Source organism: Helianthus annuus, chromosome 4 (genome assembly GCF_002127325.2).
Source record: "Helianthus annuus cultivar XRQ/B chromosome 4, HanXRQr2.0-SUNRISE, whole genome shotgun sequence".
NCBI lineage: Eukaryota > Viridiplantae > Streptophyta > Magnoliopsida > Asterales > Asteraceae > Helianthus > Helianthus annuus.
The window spans coordinates 190,958,747-190,981,314 of record NC_035436.2 but is presented as its reverse complement, the minus strand read 5'-3'; the positions used below and the strand labels follow the sequence as shown (position 1 = coordinate 190,981,314).

The 22,568-nt window shown below is 34.7% G+C and overlaps 1 protein-coding gene across 2 annotated transcripts; it reads left to right on the top strand.

The window, feature by feature from the left end:
- The first annotated feature begins 14,997 nt into the window (after window positions 1-14,997).
- Window positions 14,998-19,836, top strand: LOC110937631 (bifunctional L-3-cyanoalanine synthase/cysteine synthase 1, mitochondrial). 2 transcript variants are annotated; one of them, XM_022180082.2, is made up of 11 exons: window positions 15,116-15,312; window positions 16,596-16,705; window positions 16,979-17,036; window positions 17,131-17,394; window positions 17,543-17,680; window positions 17,782-17,833; window positions 17,914-17,993; window positions 18,084-18,143; window positions 18,524-18,604; window positions 19,507-19,647; window positions 19,723-19,836. In XM_022180082.2, the coding sequence occupies exons 1-10, from the start codon at window positions 15,166-15,168 to the stop codon at window positions 19,603-19,605; spliced, it is 1,089 nt and encodes a 362-aa protein (XP_022035774.1). In that variant the 5' UTR covers window positions 15,116-15,165; the 3' UTR covers window positions 19,606-19,647; window positions 19,723-19,836. The 2 variants fall into 2 exon arrangements, with proteins under 2 accessions (XP_022035773.1, XP_022035774.1); XM_022180081.2 differs by having other exon boundaries at window positions 14,998-15,312; window positions 19,507-19,799.
- Window positions 19,837-22,568: the final 2,732 nt, after the last annotated feature.

Here is a 22,568-nt window from a genome sequence, read left to right as displayed (position 1 = left end):
AAATTATATATATATTATCAGATGGCAAATATTGGTAATGAACCGGTAAATGAGGTTAATCAGTCGGAGCAACATCCAGGGGATCAATATATGACTAGACAAGATATTGAAAATATTGTTGCTCAAGGGATAGCCAATGCTATTCCAGCATTCGTTGCTGCTGTAAAAAGTCCAATCGAACCACAACATATCGTTCCTAGTAAACGTACTTCTGAAGATAACTTCAGTAACAGTATAAATGGGGGCAATAATCATGTTAATCATGATAATGAATCCCAGCACACGCCGCTCCCTAAGAAACTGAAAGCTGCAACACCTGGTTGCACTTTCAAAGAATTTCTTGCTTGTAAACCCACTGAATTTGCAGGCAATGAAGGGGCAACTGCATCACTGCGTTGGTTAGAGAAAACCGAAGCAGTAATTTCAATAAGTAAGTGTGCCAAAGATGATCAGGTCATGTACGCATCAAATCTATTTAAAGAAGGAGCACTCCAATGGTGGAACACTGTGTTACAAGCTAAAGGAAGAAATAGGGCTTATGCTATGACTTGGGAAGAATTTAAGAATCTTGTAGAAAGAAAATTCTGTCCTGAGTATGAAAAGGAACAAATGGCAAATAAGTTCCTAACTCATCGGATGATAGGTGTGGATTGTCGTGGTTATACTTCGACATTCTTTGAATATGCTAGAGTGGTACCAACACTGGCTTCGCCAGAACCGGTACTCATTTCTCGCTATATTTGGGGATTAATTAGCGAAATTCGCAATATCGTTAAGGCTGCGAGACCTCGCACTATTGACGATGCTGTAGAATTAGCTAACACTCTGACTGATGAATTGATACGCACAAGAGATGAAGATAGGAAGAAGGAACTAGCTCAGAAAATTACCCAAGGATTTAGGGTGGGTAATAGTAGTTTCAAGAAAAGAGGTGCAGGGCAATCTTCAACTTTGCCATTCTGCAAAATTTGCAAAAAGAAACATTTTGGAAAATGTAATAAAATTTGCAATTTTTGCAAAACGATAGGACATCGTGAAGAAAACTGCAGAAAGAAATCCATAATTTGTTACAATTGTGGAGAAGCCGGATATTTCAAGACAGAATGTCCTAAGTTAGTCAAACCAGTAGACAACAAAACCAAGGCGACCGAAGGAGCTACTAAGAAGAATGCCAGAGCATTCCAGCTAACCACTCAAGAAGCAGAGCTCATCCCGAATGTGATAGCCGGTACGTTTTTAGTTCACAACGTTTATGCAAAAGTATTGTTTGACTCTGGTGCAAACCAAAGTTTTATAAATACTTCATTTTTCCAAGCTCTTAAGTTACCCTTAACTACCATTAGGCAGATTTTTACAGTCGAAACTGCAGATGGGAATTCAGTAAAAATCAATCAGGTTTTACAAAAAGTAGAAATAGAACTTTCAGGTCATAAATTTGCTGCAAACCTATTACCTATGAAATTAGCTGAATTTGATGTTGTGTTAGGAATAGATTGGTTAATAGCCAACCATGCTCAAATCATTTGTGATAAAAACTCTATAGAAATTCAATCACCTACTGGAGAAGTAATCATGATTACAGGAGATAAACCTCGAAAGCCACTGAAGTTCATATCAGTAATGAAAGTTGCTAATTATGAACGAAAACAAGGAATAGTATATATGATTTCAGTAATCATTAGTACTAAAGGTAAGGAACTTAAGGAAATTCCTGTAGTCTCAGAATACCCAGATATATTTCCGGAAGATTTACCTGGGTTACCACCAGATAGGGAGGTAGAATTTAGGATTCATCTAATTCCAGGAACTACACCGATAGCCAAGGCACCTTATCGATTAGCTCCTACCGAAATGCTAGAATTGAAGAAGCAATTAGATGAATTACTAAGCAAAGGATTTATACAACCTAGTTCATCCCCTTGGGGTGCACCAGTGTTGTTTGTGAAAAAGAAAGATGGATCAATGAGAATGTGTATCGATTATAGAGAGCTAAATAAGGTTACAATTAAGAATCGATACCCATTACCAAGGATTGATGATCTTTTCGATCAATTACAAGGCGCTAGGTACTTTTCTAAAATAGACTTGCGCTCCGGATATCATCAATTAAAGGTTCAAGAAGAAGACACACCTAAAACTGCTTTTAGAACTAGGTATGGACACTATGAGTTTACAGTTATGCCCTTTGGGTTAACTAATGCACCTGCAGCATTCATGGACATGATGAACAGGATCTGTAAATCATATTTGGATAAATTTGTAATTGTTTTCATAGACGATATACTTATTTATTCAAAAAGTCAGGACGAACATTGTCAGCACCTGCATGCACTCTTAACTTTGTTAAGAAAAGAAAAATTTTATGCCAAATTTTCGAAGTGTGAATTTTGGCTACAAGAAGTGCAATTCTTAGGACACATGGTGAACTATAAAGGTATTCACATAGATCCTGCTAAGATAGAAGCAATTACCAATTGGAAGGTTCCGCAAACCGCAATGGAAATTAGAAGTTTTATAGGTTTAGCCGGGTATTATAGACGGTTTATTAAGGATTTTTCCAACATAGCTGTACCATTAACTAAGCTAACCTGTAAAGCCATTAAGTTTGAATGGGGACCTAAACAAGAAGAAGCCTTTAGAATCTTGAAGCAGAAATTAACCAATGCTCCAATCTTAGCCTTACCAGAAGGAACAGAAGATTTTGAAGTATATTGTGATGCTTCAAAATTAGGGTTTGGATGTGTGTTAATGCAACACAAGAAGGTAATTGCGTATGCTTCCAGACAATTGAAGAAGCACGAGGAAAACCATACGACTCATGACTTAGAATTAGGAGCTATAGTTTTTGCCCTTATGATATGGAGACATTATCTGTATGGAAGTAAGTTTACTGTTTATACAGATCATAAAAGTTTAAGGTATATATTTGGGCAAAAAGAGTTAAATATGAGGCAAAGAAGATGGATGGAAATCCTGAGTGATTACGACTGTGATATTCAATATCACGAAGGAAAGGCAAACGTAGTCGCAGATGCCTTAAGTCGTAAGGATCATAAGAAGCAAAGGCGAGTCCGTGCTCTTAGAATAAATCTACAAGTAGATTTAATGGAACAATTCAAGGAAATTCAGGAAACGGCAATCAAGGATGATGCCGAAGGAATGAAAGGTTACCTAAAAGAATTGGGACAAGGAAATGATGGAATTTGGAAATTCCACAAAAGCAGAATTTGGGTACCTGAACAGGGAAATTTAAGATCAAAGATTTTAGAGGAAGCTCATAAATCTAGGTATACTGTACATCCAGGAAACAATAAGATGTACCAAGATTTAAGAAAGAATTTCTGGTGGATAGGAATGAAAAAGGATATAGCCGAATACGTATCTAAGTGTCTAACTTGTTCACAAGTTAAAGCCGAACACCAGAAACCTTCAGGACTACTACAACAGTTAGAAATGCCTGTATGGAAATGGGAACTCATAACAATGGACTTTGTTACTAAGTTACCCAAAACCAGAAAAGGTAACGATGCGATTTGGGTAATTGTGGATCGATTAACCATATCTGCTCATTTTCTACCTATGAAAGAAACCTTTAGCATGGAAAGGTTAGCCAAGTTGTATGTGGATGAAGTACTATCCTTACATGGAGTTCCACTCTCCATTGTATCGGATAGAGATAGTCGTTTCACTTCCCGTTTCTGGACAAGCTTCCAAGAAGCAATGGGAACCCGACTTAATCTAAGTACTGCATATCATCCACAAACAGACGGGCAAAGTGAAAGGACGATCCAAACTCTAGAAGACATGCTTCGAGCATGTGTAATTGACTTTGGTGGTAATTGGGATAACCATTTACCATTAATCGAATTCTCCTATAACAATAGTTATCACTCAAGCATCGAAGCCGCTCCATTCGAAGCACTGTATGGACGCAAGTGCAGAACTCCGGTTTGTTGGGCAGAAATAGGAGAAAGTCAATTATTAGGTCCAGAAATCGTACAAGAAACCACTGACAAAATAACTCAAATTAAGGAAAGATTAAAGACAGCCAGAGATCGTCAGAAAAGCTATGCAGATAATCGCCGCAAGCCATTAGAATTCCAGATAGGAGACAAAGTACTTTTGAAAGTATCTCCTTGGAAAGGAGTAGTACGATTCAATAAGAAAGGAAAACTGAGTCCAAGATATGTTGGACCATTCCCAGTGATCCAACGATCAGGACCAGTAGCTTATCGCTTACAACTACCAGAAGAACTAGCTGGAGTACATGATGTATTTCATGTATCCAATCTCAAGAAATGTTTATCAGACGAATCCCTGGTAGTACCTCTTCAAGATGTGGAGGTAAATGAAAAGCTGAAATTCATAGAGAAACCCTTACAAATAGAAGACCGGAAGGTCAAGTTTCTCAAACACAAGCGACTAGTACTGGTAAAAGTCAAATGGGATTCGAAGAGGGGACCAGAATATACTTGGGAGCTGGAATCAGAAATGAAGCGGAAATACCCTCATCTATTTCAATGAATCTCGAGGACGAGATTTTTCTTAAGGTGGGGAGGATGTAACAACTCTCATTAAAATCCATAATTAGGATGATAATTGGTCAAAAAGAAAACCCTAATTGAGACACCCAAGTAATTCTGCACTAACCCTAAAATTTTCAGAACAATTGGAATTAGGATCAGGGCCCCTAAAACTCGGGGGGGGGGGTTAAACCCTAATGATAATTATCTTTAAAATTTGTTGTACAGATTGAAATTCGATTTTAAGATGAGTCATGCAAGCTAGTCCCGTACCCAGCTAGCCTATGTAATTAGACTGCACCCCTTACGGACCGTAAGGGGAAATGCTATACGGTCCGTAAGCCTGTCCAAAAATCAGTATAAATAGCAGACATTGGGACTTGCTTTCTGTTGTTAATTCGACGAAGAAATTCGTTGTGTAGAGTACGTTATAAGCAGAAACAGTCCCAAAACACACACTAATATCGAATTGCTGCCGCAAAACAGGGTAATCACTCGATCGCTATTACGATTCATTTTCCGACTGATCAATATATCCAATGGATGTTTAAGTGCCGCCCACATAGGGTTATACTTTGTCGTTCGTCGTTAAATCGATGGATGTTTAAGTATTGCACTTTGTCGTTCGTTGTGAGAATTTGATCTCGTGAGTTATCGTAAATGCTGTATTGATCACTAACCTGGTTTTGTGTGCATTATTATTTAAATTAGGTTAACAAGGCTAAACCATATTCTGTCCATATTAAATCTGCAATGTGAGTCATTCTCTTTTTATCAAATGTTTTACAATACTCCAAATTATTTTCAGAATTATAATTACAGTGATTAAGTTTATGTAATCACCAAATTACAGCCGGTATGTGGGGTATTGTGCACATTACTACTGTTTTAATCACATTAGGTGGGCGAACCTAAAATTAAGTGATATACGTCATTCATTGGGGCAGCCAATGGTGATATGACCACAGTCACAGATCTGGTCGAGTGACAAATACTGTGGGTAGTTGGTAGATATCAGAAACATATGTAAAAACTCTTAATACTGTAAATTATAATAAACGAGTCATTTCAGTAAACTGAATGATTCACTCAGTATTTCCCGCTGACAAAACCTTTTTCAAACATGTTTCAGGTGATCTATTGTAATTCAGGAAAAGTGCTGGGGAGCATTTCAAGCTTAAGAAAGTGGCTCATTATAAATAGAGAAATATGTTTTCTAAAAATAAAGATTTCTCAGTAAAATCATATTATTGTAAATTACCGGGATTTTATCCCGAGTTGTGAAATAAAATAATCGGGAAAAGTTTTTAGCTTTACAACGATCCTGATGATAAACTTCCGCTGTTAAACTCAAATAAATAAATATCACGGGATTTCTGTCCCGCGGCTCCTGAAACGGGTCAAATCGGGTCGGGGGCCGTGACAGGCGATAGCACCGGTACACATTCAAGATCCTCCAGTCGAACCCGTCTTCGATGATACAGCTTATAGCGAGCTCATTGACGAAGAAACACATTGGAGACTAAAACACGATCTCGTTGAGCATCTCGGACGTTTAGATCTACCTCACCTTGAAGTGAGTTCCGACGACGAGTAGTTTATTTTTTTATTTTTCTAGTTTGAATGTAATTTTTATTTTTAATTTAATGAAATGTCTTTTATTAAATTTTATTTAATTTTTATTAATATTTGTTTAATTTATAAACATGCATAATTACAACAAATAAAAAAACAAAAAAAATAAAAAAGCAAGTCCTCTAAGAGAGGAGTGCCGCCATCAAATTGAGGGTGTGAGGGGAGTTAAGAGGGGAGTTGACGTGGCGCGTGCTGATTGGCCGTGCGTAAGAGAGGGGACTCCCCTAAGAGAGGAGTGCCCCTCTCACCCTTAACTTCTCTTACAGGTGTTATTATGTTTCAATGTTCATACACATTTAGAAACCTGCACTGATCAATCCGACCGCTTATCTTACCGGTTTGGTTACAAGGATAAATGAAAGTACAAAATTTAATATATATATATATAGAGAGAGAGAGAGAGAAAGGGCCGGTTAACGTACAATATCCCTTAACGTACGAGCATACGCTGTGAAATTACGCACGTTGTAAAACTTAAAACCCTAATCACGCATGTTGAAAAATCATAATCACGCTTTTATTGAGTGTTTGTACGATACCGGTATCGTAACAGACCGACACCGACCGAACAACACCGGTACCGGTACATGTATTCGCTTTTATTGTTTCCAATCGATGTAAAACACGTGTCGATTGGCAACAATTGAAATGTTGAGTGCCGGTACGAAAATAGGAATAGGGTATTCAGGCGACAGTTATACTACTGTTAACTGGTTCGCCTGGAACTGTGAGAAATCAAACAAAACTTTAAAATGTGTTGACTTAAAATCTGCTTTTTGTGATGAACAAGTTGTGTGTGAACCTCCTGTGTTTGTTCCAGAATTGAAACAAAACAGATTCGGAAAATTCCTCACTGAGGAAATTCCAGAATTTGTTCCATCCCATACAGGTACCTCAGAGTCAGAGAAAGAGCCAAATGAAGAAAGCAGCAGTGAAGACTCAAGCACCACAACTTCAGAAGGTGGCGAAGGAAGCTCAAGTGAGGATCGTGATTCAGATTCTCAGTCATATCAAGAATGGGAAAGCTCAAATGACTCAGAAACTTCAGTAACAGATGCTGATAAAAAGGTTGAAAACCTTGAACCATCGGGTGTTCAAGAACCAACGACCCCAAATGACTCTGCTGGTCTTGAAACCGAGATCCATTGGAAAAAGACTTCCATATTGATGATTGCATGAGTTCAGATGATGAATCAAAGACAAATGAAAGTGTTGGGGAGTCAAAGATCAAAAGATCATCTGAAGTTGTTGAACATCACGTTTGTCAACATGCTGAGTCAAGCTCAAAGCAATCCCCGCCTCTAGCTGCATCACAGGGAACTGCAAAGTCTCAAAAGCCATTCAAGGCTTGCTTTAGGTGTGGAAAAGAAGGTCATGTGCTCAAACAATGCCCAGAACGACACGATCCAGACGGTAAAGATAACCAATATTACTTCTCTGGATCAAAAGGTAAAAATCACACATCTTTGAAAGATCGGATGAAAAACTTTCCATCCAGATCTCCACATGTGAAGCCGGTTTCACATGATTCAAAGATGAAAAGGACCAACAAATCAAAACCTCAATCTTTCCCTCCGGGTCTTAAACATAAGATTGTTTCAAACTTTAAATCTTTTACAAACAAAATTTTTAAACCAACACAAGTTTGGCGAGTCAAACAAGTGGTTGTAAAAGAAATCAATGAGGGAAAAGATTTGGCATATCGGGAGGTTTATTATTTCGATGAAAGGGGACAACCCAAGACTACGATGGCTTGGGTTCCACTCTCTAACTGAATTGCTTATGAGTGTAGGAACATCCAAGGAGGACTGTTAGTAACACCGGTTATTATCAGTGGTTGTGCTAGATACAAGTTGGGGAAAATCACAGGTTTGGTTATGGTATCTAAGCTGGTTGCACACTTAATTGTACTGTAACACACTCATTTTCTGTTGACATATGCTTTTGTGTGCCTGATGTGGAAGACTTTATTTTAAACACATGTTTTATAATTTTTAATTTTTCAGTAATTGATTGTACATAAATAAAATTTTAGGGGAGTATTAAAATACTTTCTAGACCATGAGATGTGATTATTGCAAAATAATCATGATCTTGTATGAGAAATGATAGGAACTAACTTGATTATGTCTTCGCATGAATAGGATCTGATGGAGGATACGACTCCAAGTTAACGATATGTCGGTAGATTCAGCAACACCAACGAGTAAACTGCTGTTAGGGAGTAAAACATAATGTCTACACAAGAATTCTGGCTCTTCTCAGACATTACGCATCTCAGTGGGTAACACGTTGCGGCATATGGCTTAATGGTCTTAAATCTTGTGTTGACAGATTGCCAAAGTCTGAGATTTCGGGTCTTTATATTGGTATTTCGTTCGGAGGATATCATAGTTGCTCTTCTGCTGCATCCAGATACATGCTGACCTAGACGCTATGATATTCTTTTAATAATAAGTGCCTCATTAAAAAAAAAAAAAAAGAGGCAAAACCCTGTCGAATAAGCGCCATTTTTGGCCAAAACCCATAATAAGCGCCATTTTTGGCCAAAACCCTTAGATAGATTAGTTTGGTAACTCTGCTGTACGGTAGTACTGACCTGTTCACCGAACTATCTGTCTTAGCCCTCGGTAGTTCTTGGGATCTCTGTTGTACGAAAGTACAGACCTGATCTCCGTTCTATCGTTGAAGAGAATGAAACCAATATACTCACCCGTTATGAGGAATCTTTGTGCATACCTTGATCGCGGGGGTATGTCCTGATGTGGGACTCACGGGCATAATGTTTCTATTCCTAATAGCTTGTGTGGGGGCCATAGAATTCTTGTCAATATTACCAAAACATGATAAACAAGCTCACCGAAAGCATGTTGAAAGAAGGATGCATGGATTTAAGAGGACAAAAATACCAGCAATCGTGCTTGAGTCGTAGCCTTCCTAAAGAAAGTTGAAGTGTGGCTAGACTTTTCAAGTTGGTATGATCTCATATTTGATCAGCTCTATATCTCAAAGGTTGAAAGATTAAATAAAAAAAAATTAAAAAAAAAAAAAATCTAAAATCCAAAAATATTTTGATTTGGGTACAGTTGTTTTTCTAAGTCTTCCATATCACATCAATCGTGTCTCAAACCGCTTGAGATACACTTTCCATTGCACAATACAGATGAATACGGTTTTGTCTGTACTTTGAATCAGTCTAAAAGAAAATGTGGAGTTGTGTTTATGTCTGTGAACAGGTTACTTCGACTATTTGCTGCAATGATGGCCGATCATCAATTGAGCAAGATACCAGACCAAAGCACCTGTTTCCTAAAGATTGTAGAAGACATCGAGCTAGGAATCCTCCTCCTACGTCTTCTGATTCACTCAAGCTAAAGGAGTTGAAAAAGGTTGTTCCTGTTTGTCAAAGATGATGCATGGAAAAAGGGGGAGCTTATCCAGATAAAGTACTCAGAAGGCAGAGCGTCAAAAGGAGATCTTCAGTGAAGAAAATTTGGAAAGCATCAGTCTAGGGGGAGATTGTTGGGTCTAAAATTGAGACTGAAGCTTGCCAACTTGAAGATTGCAACATGCATGAAGTTGACGGTTCTAAAGATGATACAAGAGCTTGATAACATTAGCCTAAGGGGGAGATTGTTGGGTCTAAAATGTGTAGTCTAATGTTATCAACGAATCAAGTCAACAAAGTCAACGCGCAAGTCGACACGGGAAGATCGAAGAAAGATATGGCGTGTGGAAGTTCGAGATATGACAGTTTTATTGCTTTGGATAATTAAATATATTTTGTTTAGTCAAAATATATTTATTATCTTATTTAATTAGCCTTCATGTTTATTGCTACTTTTGGTAAGTTTTAATCTCTAGGGTCCTTAATGTAATTAGCCAAAGTTGTTTAGGCTATATATAGAAAGAGATGATTAGGGTTTGAGGGACACACATTTCTAGAAAGATTTGGGGGCTAATTGTGTCATCATTTGTGCAAATCAATCTAGTGGGTTTCATTGATATATTTTTGGTGTGTTCATCTTGATTTACTATTAAAATCAGATTTTTGGCTTGATTTGATCCTACAAAAGGCCCGCAACGAAAAGCGGCGTAATCCCACTAGTAGTTAATAAATCCCAAGATATGAATACCTCTAAATGTGTTCTATTTATTGAGAAGAAAAGCTTCAAGTTTTACATTGCAACCACTGGCGGCTTTGATGGTGTGCGGGGAGGACCTCCGCACAAGGCCAGTGATTTCGAGGGGCACATGATTTTAAAAAAAATCCGATATATGTATATACATAGGGGATTGTTCTATGCAGAACACTAAATATTGCGAGAACACGCAGAAAAAATGAATCACCCATTATTACAATCCTAAAAACCTAAAAAGTATATGAAAATGTTACAAATGTAAGATTTATTATTTCTCACACTAGAATTTAAAACAAAATATGAAAAATGTTCTATTTTTATATAACCTACACATATGTAGGTTATGTGTATGTTAAATTTCCAACATGTATATAGGCCATGTGTAGGTACGAATATATGGTTTTTTTATGTATATATAATACACATATGAATGTAAGAAACATAAAATTTAAAAAACACAAACCTTAAATCCCAAAATTTAGTGATTTAGAGTTGTTCTTTTTGTTCTCGCAATAATTAGTGTTCCGTAATGATCCTATATATATATATATATATATATATATATATATATATATATATATATATATATATATATATGGTTGGGTTCATTTCAGAACTCTAAATAACTACCTAACTTTCAGAACTCATAATAGACAATCATTTTTATATATAAATTTTGTATTTATGATCTTTTTATCATCTATTATATGTATTTCTTTGATTACATACATGTTAAATGTAGTTTACATATGCTTAATTGCCAAAATTATATATATGTGTCATAACTAATTACATATACGTAAAAAAACTAGTTTACATATGCGTAATTATAAAATTACATATAAAAAATGATAAAATTACTCTTAACATGTATGTAATCGTAAAAATACACAAAATAAATGATAAAATTATCCTAAACATAAAAATATATAAATAAAAAGATTGTTTATTAGGAGTTCTGCGAGTTCTGTAAATATTTATGGTTCTGAAATGATCCTGGCCCTATATATATATATATATATAGGATTAGGTTAACGTACAAGAGCCCTTATCGTACGTTACGTACGCGATCATCTCAGCCGTCAGATCTTCATCCTACATTGAAATCGCATGTTGGTATTTTGTAACAATTTCGCATGTTGGTTTTTTAACATGTGATTTCATCAAAATTACCACATGCGAAATTGTTACAAAAAACCAACATTCGATTTCATCAAAATTATCACATGCGAAATTGTTACAAAAAAACCAACATGCGATTTCATCAAAATTATCACATGCGATTTCATCCATGCTATTTTATAGCATGCGATTTCACATCGTGTACGTAGCGTACGTTAAGCCATTTTGTACAATACACTTTCTCTCTCTCTCTCTCTCTATATATATATATATATATATATATATATATATATATATATAGGGTAAGGATTTAGAGAAAATGGTAGAAAGTGTGAGAACGGTGAGAACGCTTATTGATCGTCCGATCAAAACAATCTATGGACTAGATTGGCGCGGTGGCATTTTAGTAAATAACACCAATTTTATTACGTGGACGCGCGTCATTAAGGGTAAAAGCGTCTTTACATCACTATACCAAAACGCCATACTGATGAATAAAACGCCATTACGGACCAAAACACATCGCTATATAAGCAAAAACAACCCAGACATAAAAACACACCCACCAGAACCTGAAACGCCATATTTTCTACTATATACCATTCATCTTACAAACGCCAAAATCCCAAAAAGATCAAACACAACTACTCAAAAAACGCCATATTTTCTACTATATACCATTCATCTTATAAAACGCCAAAACACTCAAACATCAAAGATTCCAAAAAAATCGACGGTTCTTTCAGATACACTATTTCCTCAGTAAAACGTCAAAAATGCCAAATATCGTTCCTTGTATATTCATATATTGTTCTACGCCAAAGTTTCGGATAATGCATTCTTCCCTGAGGTGCTGTGACTCAAATAACATTTTGCTGCATGAGATGGACAAATCATAAACAAAAAAATGTTGGGGTCAGACTTATGTCATTTTCTGTGTTTTGTTCTTGATGAATATTTTAATGACATGAAAAGACGAATGACACTAATGAGTTGTTTGAATATACATATTCAAACAAAAAACTCATGTCATTTTGTCTTTCCAAACGGCCACAAAAACACAAGCATGGCTAAGCCAAACCATCAGCGAACATGATTCAAAAGAAGAAAGAGACTGACGACAGTGAAGATTTGGAAGATGAATTGTTTTTTATTTTTATTTTTTAATTTTCTTTTTCTGCAGTTTGCTATGTAATTTTCAACTTGGAATAAAAAAATACATCATGTTAATAAAAACGCCAAAACAGTCATCATGCATATGAAACGCCATAAATGGAGTAAAAACGCCAAAAACTCCCAAACTATAATGAAAGTAATTTGCAGAAGTATTAATTAATAAAAGCTAAAAATGGAAAAAACGCCAAAACTTACTTAAACCCATTCAAAAACGCCAAACTTGGGAGATGGAAAGTCTATTAATATCATATATTAAAACAATAAAAATACACAGTAACTGAAAAGACAGCTACTTTATTAATATCATATATTATAAATAAAATCCCGCCTAAACCACGCTCCAAAAACATCCTATAAGAGAGACGTCTCTACACAATCAACTGATCACAACCCCATAAACAAACGCCATATTTCCTATAAAGCATTCACTTTAAAAACGCCAAAAGTAATAGTTAAAAAAGCCACAGATGCAGAACCTCGATTCTGCTAGATTGAGTATTGATCTGAAGGAAGTTTCACTGAATGGATTCTTCTCTGAGTTGGGTATCTCTATAATCTTTTGCTGAATGAGATGGACAAATATTCAAGGTAAAGATACTGATGACATTGATATGACATCATGTCACTTTATTCTTGATGGATATATTGATGGCATGAAGGGATCAATACATTAGAGCAGACGTTGATCTTCAACATGTCATCAAACAAGTATATATCCACCCACAATAAAGGATGCCACAAAAAATAAGCATTTTCTAAAGACGGCCGTTATGTAGGAAAATAAGGATCTACATAAGGTATTCAAAAACAGGATCAAAACGCCAAAAAGGTCAAAAGTAGAAGAGGCTGATGACAGTGAAGATTTGGATGAGAAATTAGATTATAATTTTTATTTTTTTCATTTTATATTGTTTGTTATCTAAATGTTTGTTGTTAATCATCTAATTCTCTACTATTTTAAAAAAATTTAGTATAAAACGCCAAAAACTACAAACACCAAAACGCCTGATAGTGTGAAAAACTGTGAGAAGGAATGCTAGCAAAGCACGATGTTGCTATATAAAACGCCAAAAAACGCAAACAAATGTCCTAAAGTACTATTCATAAAGTTTGTAAATTAACAAAGAAATTAGTTAAGTGCCCTAAAGTACTATTCATATAAATGCCTTAAAGTACTATTCATAAAGTTTGTAAATTAATAATAAGATTTGTAAATTAATAAAGAAATTACTTAAATGCCTTAAAAGTACTATTCAGTGTTTGTAAATTAACAAAGAAATTACTTAAATGCCCTAAAGTACTATTCATATAAATGCCTTAAAGTATTATTCATAAAGTTTGTAAATTAATAATAAGATTTGTAAATTAATAAAGAAATTACTTAAATGGCTTAAAAGTACTTTTGATAAAGTTTGTAAATTAATAATAGGATAATACTTAAATGCCCTAAAGTACTATTCATATAAATGCCTTAAAGTACTATTCATAAAGTTTGTAAATTAGTAATAAGATTTATAAATTAATAAAGAAATTACTTAAGTGCCTTAAAAGTATTATTCATAAAGTTTGTAAATTAATAATAGGATAATAGTAATAAGATTTGTAAATTAATAAAGAAATTATTTAAATGCCTTAAAAGTACTATTTATAAAGTTTGTAAATTAATAATAGGATAATTTGTGAAAAAGTGTTTTTTTCAAAAAAATAGGAAAATAATTTTTCCTAAATTTAGATTAAAGTATTTATATTATAGGTGCAAAAGTCGCGAGACGCTTTCTGGTTGGAGTTGAGAGTACTTGGGGAGTACTCAGCCTAGGTGGAGAGTACGCGGCCTAAGCGGAGAATACTAGTGCCTCGGCAGTGTAGTAGCGATTACTCGGGGTATACTCGTCCCCCGAGACCTTGTTTTACAACACTGATTTATATCCAGTTGATGCTAATATAAGTATCACTCTTTTTGTTTGTGTTCTACAATGAGAGGACTTTGCAACGAGTCAAACCATGTCCAAAACAGGGCAATAAAGGCGTTCGTTCAATGTCATTTGTTTTTCATTTTTTCGCAACGAGTCAAACTGTGTCCAAAATATAGCTTCCAAAAATCTTTCTATTTTTTTATTTTTCATTTTTATGGTATAGTCTTGGATGCTAGAGTCCTCCCTCACAATACTAATTGTCTCAACTGTTGTATCAAAAGAAAAACGAATTTATTTGGGAGCATCGAAATTTATTTTAAAAGATTCGTGGAACACGAGTCCTCAACCAAATCCTTTTATACTAATATACTCCTTTTATATTCGTTTATTTTACTCGTAATCGTATTGTAATTTAATTTATGTATTACAATTCAATAAAAGTATTACAAGTGTCGTTAATCAGTCACTCAAACCGGACATGACATTACCAAACTCCACCAATGACTATATATGTTCCTTTTCTGTACAAAAGCATAACTTCAAGGGTTGTAGTGTAAAACCACACCCTATAAAACCACCATCTTTGGTCTTAAATCTCACTCTCACTCACATCTCCATACCTGCATTCTCTCTAAAACACGAAATCCTCCATTAATGGCCGCGTTAGCGAAGCTCATACTCAAGAGAAGAAACTTATTCGGAGCAAAATTCTACACGTCTCAACCGTTGCCAGAATCTTCATTTGCTCAGGGAATCAAAGATCTACCAGCTGGAACTAACATTAGAAGAGATGCATCTCAGGTTATTTTATTATCAACTTCAATTCAACTTTTTTGTTATTGATATACAATCTGTGACGGGTCCAGAAACTTTTTCCAGTAGGTTCGTTTTGGTAGACTCTCACTAAATTTTTCCATATCATACAAGATTCTCACTAATTTTTTCTATTTTTTTCCATTATGAGTGAGTAAATGTAAACCATAAAATAGGTTGGATCCGCCACTACATGCATGCAATGGATATAATAAGATAAGTTTGTTATTGGAAATGTTTTGAGTTGTTTGTGTGGCTGAAATAATTAATGATAATTTGAAAACAAAAATAACAACACCATAGCTTTATTTTGTAGTGATTGGTTATATTAAACTTGTCTGGTTGTCAAGTAACGACATAGATAAAAGGACCATTTATGACGTCATAACTCTTTTTTGGTCTTTCTATTAAATAAAATAGACAAAAAAAAAAAGATGGTTATTTTTATTGTGTTAGAAAGAAACTTAGCTATATTTAGCAATCAACCAATTGTATAAGAGATAGTGATATTTATTTTGTTTTACTTGATAAATGAGTATGACATTTCCATACTTGAGCCTTAATTATGATGGTAATTGATATATTTTAAGCTTACATAGGGCAAAATACCATAATATGTATATTTTGAGATGGTAAATTTGATACTATGACATTTAAAAGAGAAAAACATAAAGTTTTAATTTTAAATCTATGTGTATGCGTATACAGTGTTAGGACCAAATAGAAATAAGTTTTAGCGTGCGAACTGTATGAAATGAAGAAAAAATCAACGCAGTGGCATTCTTATAAATTGTAATTACTCTAAATAGAGTAATCACGCTATGACAATTTTTTATTAGCCTAATAATAATTATCCTACGATTTACAAGTAGCGTAATTATTGTTACCCTAATTCATTTTGTTGTAGAGTAATTAATTCTTTGTTCAAAAGTGGAATTATCAAAATTCCGAAAACGTCACGACGTCCTTTTTTTATCACTTCGCACGCTAAACAGTGGCGGATCTTGCCCGTTGAACGTCCCAGGGCCGAAAGCCACGGGCACTAAAAACATGCCCGTGCCGAACATAGTAGGTATAAAAAATTTCGATCGAACCGTGAAAATTAGCACTTCTGGCCGAAAAACGTGCCAGGGCCGTGGCCCTGGCACAAGCCTTCTAAGATCCGCCCTTGACGCTAAATGTTATTTATACAGGATCCCACCTCTGTATAAAGAGGGTTTTTTTCGTTATTTAATTTTCCACTGTAACAAATCTAACCCTTGGAATATCAGATTATTGGAAAAACACCCCTTGTATATCTCAATAAAGTCACAGAGGGTTGTGGGGCTTTTGTAGCAGTCAAGCAAGAGATGTTTCAGCCAACTTCAAGCATCAAAGACAGGTCCACCTCAGCTCAATTTGTTGAAAAAAGTCAAACTCTTGACTTTTGCTTGTCAATTTTATGATTTTTCAACTCCAAATTTGACAAAAATATGCTACTTATGTATAATCCTTTGTTAACCATGCTTTAACCACATAGAAAACATTACAAAAAAAACTTTTAACATTTGTCTAATCAAATTCAAAACTTTGTAAATTTGAATCCTAAAAGTCAAAAGTTGACTATCTTATAAAGCTCCTAATCATATTGAATTTGTGACGAATTCATCATCAGGCCGGCACTTTCTATGTTGAACGATGCCGAAGAGAAAAAACTGATTACGCCTGGAAAAGTAAGCAATTTCATGAATTAAAATTAGTGAAAAAAAAATAACAACATATGACTAATAACATGTGTTCTTCTTTATGCATTGATGGTTGTTCTAGACGGTGTTGATCGAGCCCACTTCGGGGAACATGGGGATCAGTATGGCATTTATGGCTGCTCTAAAAGGGTACAAGATGGTGTTAACAATGCCTTCCTACACAAGCTTAGAAAGAAGGGTAACAATGCGGGCATTTGGAGCCGATTTGATCCTAACCGACCCAACTAAAGGGATGGGTGGCACCGTTAAGAAAGCGTACGAGCTTTTGGAGAAAACACCCGATGCTTTCATGCTTCAACAATTCTCTAACCCTGCAAACACCAAGGTAACTTTCATAGTTTCATGATCATCTTAGTAAAAACGGTCCACTAGGTTAAATGCGATAATGGGTTAAAAGTTAAAACGCGTTCAAGTTGTAACATGTGACTATGTGAGTTTTGGTGCGGGTTGACATCGTATGATGATGAAAATAGGTGCATTTTGAGACGACGGGCCCAGAGATTTGGGACGACACGAATGGTAAAGTGGACATCTTTGTGATGGGGATTGGTAGCGGAGGCACTGTATCTGGTGTTGGACAATATCTTAAATCAAAGAATCCAGATGTTAAGGTAAAGCTAAAATCTTAAAATCGTCGAATGTACTTTATGTTATAATTTGGACACTCTTTGGTTGTTCTTAAAGTTCATAAAAAATGCATATGTTTTTATAGATTTATGGACTAGAGCCTGAGGAAAGCAACATACTAAATGGTGGTAAACCAGGTAAGTTTTAAAACATTATTGTTTTTTCCTTTTTTACCCTTTTTATCATATGAACTTACTGTACTATTGTTGTCACACAGGACCTCATCAAATAACAGGAAATGGGGTCGGGTTCAAACCCGATATCTTGGACATGGACATAATGGAGGAGGTTCTAATGGTAATTTTAGCAAAACTTGTTGTAATTTCATATATTAGTCGTCTTTTAAAAGTTGAACTAACGGCTAACCTTTGAGACGAATCGTTACAGGTGTCTAGTGAAGACGCCGTAAACATGGCTAGAGAATTGGCTGTGAAGGAAGGACTTATGGTATGAAATGGAATTAATATTCAACAAAAACTATAATAGAGCTCGTAAAATACAAAACTTATTTTAAGTAAAGAACCGTTAAAACAAAATAACCACTTGTATATAACAGTTACATAACCGTTTGTGTATCATATTTAAAACAAATAATACAAGTGATTACGTAGCTTTTAAAGTTTTCTACTTAAAAATTGATTTTATGTCTAAATATATGTGCTTTAAATTGATCTTTCGTCATTTGTGTTTGTCATATTAGTGAATGCCTAACTAATAATACATTTGTTTTTGGGCAACTAGTTTAAAATTTTAAATTATTTACTTGGATTTATTTGTTTAGTTATGAGGTTTGGTCATTTTGGGATTTTCCTCTTGTTTTTTTGTAGGTTGGAATATCATCAGGAGCAAATACTGTTGCTGCATTAAGACTTGCAAAAAGGCCAGAAAACAAAGGCAAACTTATTGTGGTAATTAATTTATTTTCTACATTTTCAGGGATATGGCACATAAAAAACAAATCTTATCTTTATCCCTATATTAAAAAAAAGTAATCTATTTTAAGTTCAACCGGTAGTTAAGACCCGCGTGTTGTGGCTAGACCGTTATAGCGAATAAAAACTAGACGTAAAAACGTTGAACCATAAAATTTATACCAAGACGTAAAATGAAAAAAAAACATGCGTTATAGCAAAGACGTTGACAATACTTGAAACCTTATGTAAGAAAGTGTACCGCGTTGCGGTAGTACTGTTAAACCGAATAAAAATTAGATGTAAAAACGTTGAACAACACACTCGCGTTGCGGCGTGTTAATTTGCAAGTCAATCAGATTTGAATTTTTAAAATAATACTACTAATAATAATAGTTAAATAAATTAATAAAGCATAGAGTTTATTAAAACTAAAAATAAACCATAAAGGTTATGTAGCACTCATATTGATACTCTGAGGGAAGATTTTTAATTTTAGAAATAGTCTAAAAAAGGAAAACATAAATATTTATATGTAATAAATGACATTCATCAATTGGCCTACATATTCCATCAACCAATCAAAACACCTAAAAATAAATAATGAAACCTCCTCACATACAATATATTTTTGATAAATCATAGAGAGGAAATTACCATATCCATGTTCATACTTTACTTTTCGTATGATTTCATTTACCGGTTACATATATTCATACTCTAAAATAAAATATCCAATGGGTACTTTCATCGTTATTTTTATTTATTTTCTTGGTCCGTCCGTCTAAGTTGCATCACATAAGTAGAATATCTAATGTTTAAATAGTCAACCTGTTAGTACAGTATATTATTTTAAAAATAAACTAATTATTTAATGTTTCTTTTATTATTTTTTCTAGACTGTTCATGCAAGTTTTGGAGAGAGGTATCTATCATCTGTCTTGTTTGAGAAACTAAGGAAAGAGGCTGAAGAAATGCAGCCGGTATCGGTTGATTAGTGCATTCTTAAAAGTAAGAATGTTTGTTGTTTTTATTATTACATGTATTTGTTAAATCCTCAAACTCTATAGTATATTACGATTAAAAGTAAGAATGTTTGTTGTTTTTATTTTTACATGTATTTGTTAAATCCTCAAACTCTATAGTATAGTGTTATGAATTTCAAGGGTTGGTTTGTAGCACCTTGTTACGACGCCCCACTGTAACGTTTGATTTTGGTTCTTAGTAAAGTTTCGTTTTGCCGTTTAGAAAAAAAAAGAATTTTGCTTGCTTAAAATTTTTAGAGTTCGAAAAACATTTATAAAAGCTATGATCGATTTCAGCTGGCTCCAAGAATATTAACACGCATCATTAGTAAAACTATAAAAATTTAAGTTAATAATTGAAAAACTCATATTCATGTTAATTTCATTTAGAAAGTGAATAGAAATGTGTTGAGAATGCACGAAGACAGTTTATCAAATTGAAAAACTCATATTTTACCTAAAGAGGAACACGTCACGTCTATGATTAAAGTAAAGTGAAATAGGAAATAGGAAAGAGAAAGGGACCTTCTCGTCTTTGGTCCACACCATATTTATTGTCATCCAATAATCAAATTATGTTTTTTTAATTATTCTCGTGTTAACGTAGAACTAGCGTATTTGGTAGTTGGTAAGACTTTTGTCTTTTAGTTGAAAGTTTTGGTTTCAATCCCTAAGGCCGATGGGTGTGGCTTAACGCCATCTCAGCCACCATAGTACTTCTGGGGCGCTATTGACCATGCCGCTGGAATTAAAGGGGGCGTCATCATGTCCTCGCCATTGTGTTAACGAGCATAATTGAGGGAATAAAGGCTGAGATTGGTTATAGGGGGGCGCTATAGCTTAAAGGGGGGGGGGGGGGGGGGGGGGCTTTAAAGCAAACCCTGCAAGTTAAAGAAAGGGGCTTTAAAACCCCCTGTGTGACGTAGCGATGATGTGACGTGACGCTGAGGTGGTGTGATAAAGCCCCTAGAGGCTTTATACCACACCCTATAGCCTAACAAGTGGTAGATTATGATTTATTTTAGTATAATTTAAGAGTATGTAAGTGTTGTCATTCAAAAAAAATATATTCCCCTATCAGAGCTTCTAAAAAATATATATCATATGAGAGCATCTTTAAAGAATGTAACGAAACCTCCCCTAATCTCTCTTTTATGATAGTGTTACGTGGTGTCTCAGCCACAATTGTCACGGACCACCCTTTGTCTCTCAGAGCATCATTTTACGTAAATTTGCACCAACCCCACAAATGGTTCGTAGCAATGAACCGCAACCTCCCTCTTTTCTCGACACGTCTGCATCATCCCTCTTTCTCCACGTTTGGTTGTGGCCTTCAAAAACCACCGATTGGAGATGGTCTAAGAAAAGTTTAAATTTCCATTTTTTATGTTCGCTCATAGTTCAATTATATATATATATATATATATATATATATATATGGAGCCGCTAGAATGAAAACCACCTCGAGTTGTAAGAACCGCGAGAACTACACCCCACGGAGGGGCGTTCGCCGCGATTTTTTTTTTACAAGTAGACGTGTGCATTATAAACACGGCCGTAAAAAATCACGGCGAACGCCCCTCCGTGGGGTGTAGTTTTTTACACCTCAAGTTTGGTGAAAAAAAAAGAAAAAAGAAAAAAAATTAAAAAACACCAAACTTGAGGTGTAAAAAACTACACCCCACGGAGGGGCGTTCGCCGTGATTTTTTACGGCTGTGTTTATAATGCACACATCCACTTGTAAAAAAAAAATCGCGGCGAACGCCCCTCCGTGGGGTGTAGTTCTCGCGGTTCTTACAACTCGAGGTGGTTTTCATTTTAGCGATCCCCTATATATGTATATATATAATATGTGTGTGTGTGTGTATAGCGGTACCAATAAATACAAACACACAACAAAAATCTTATAATCTTAAGTTATCTTATAATTCGTTGAAATTTATACAATACCATACACTATGTTTTAAGATGTTTGACGAATCTCGTAGTGACTTGACATTTCGTTGGTTTGGTCTTAAATTATCACCAGCTGAATCGTGATAACATTGGTATATTAATGACACATACCGATACAATCTCATTATTTTTATGACAATTATATGTTTCACAATATAATAAACGATCCTTGATCCTTGAAGCTTTGATCTTGCATAAAGAAATTAAACCACTAATATCTTTGTTTATAAAGGGGAAATTCACCTAATATTAGCCAAGATTCACCAAGTATTTTACGAAGGTCCCTCTAAGTATTTTTCTTTAAAGTCATTAAAAAATTAACTTATATTAGTTATTATGTCTTGTGATTAATTTTATAAATGTTAGTTTTTTAAGTAAAGTAACTTAAATAAAACATATATGAATATTAGCTACTGTTTAATGATTATTTATTTCCAAGTTAAACAAAACTGAACAATTATAATACTTGGTTTTATTCACTACCGAACAATTATAATACTTGGTATTTAGAAACCAATCACAAAACCAAATAGTAACCACTTGTGAAACTAAAGTGATGACTAGTCTGGATGACTTATTATTCTAAAATAAACCGACGACTTTTTATGAAGTTTTTTTATAATATATTTTGAACAATTTTTTTTTATCCAATCATCAATTATAACTATCAATATTTTATATTTAGTTAATCCAATAACCAAAGTATATAGTTAATTATATAACCGAAGAGCTTGTAGTCTAGCTTTTCTTCGGATGATTGAAGGCTCTAGTCATACAGTGAACAATAATATATTAATTAAAATAAATTTGAAAGTAGAATCAAAGAGCGATACCCATTTATTTAAGGGAAATTGGCCTCTAATAATCCCACCTAGATCTTATTGGCCATTAATAATCTCACCTCAGAATATTCTCCCCACCAGTCCCACCCTTCGCCTATTTTTCCTACAATGGTCCCCCGTTAAAAAAAAAAACTTAA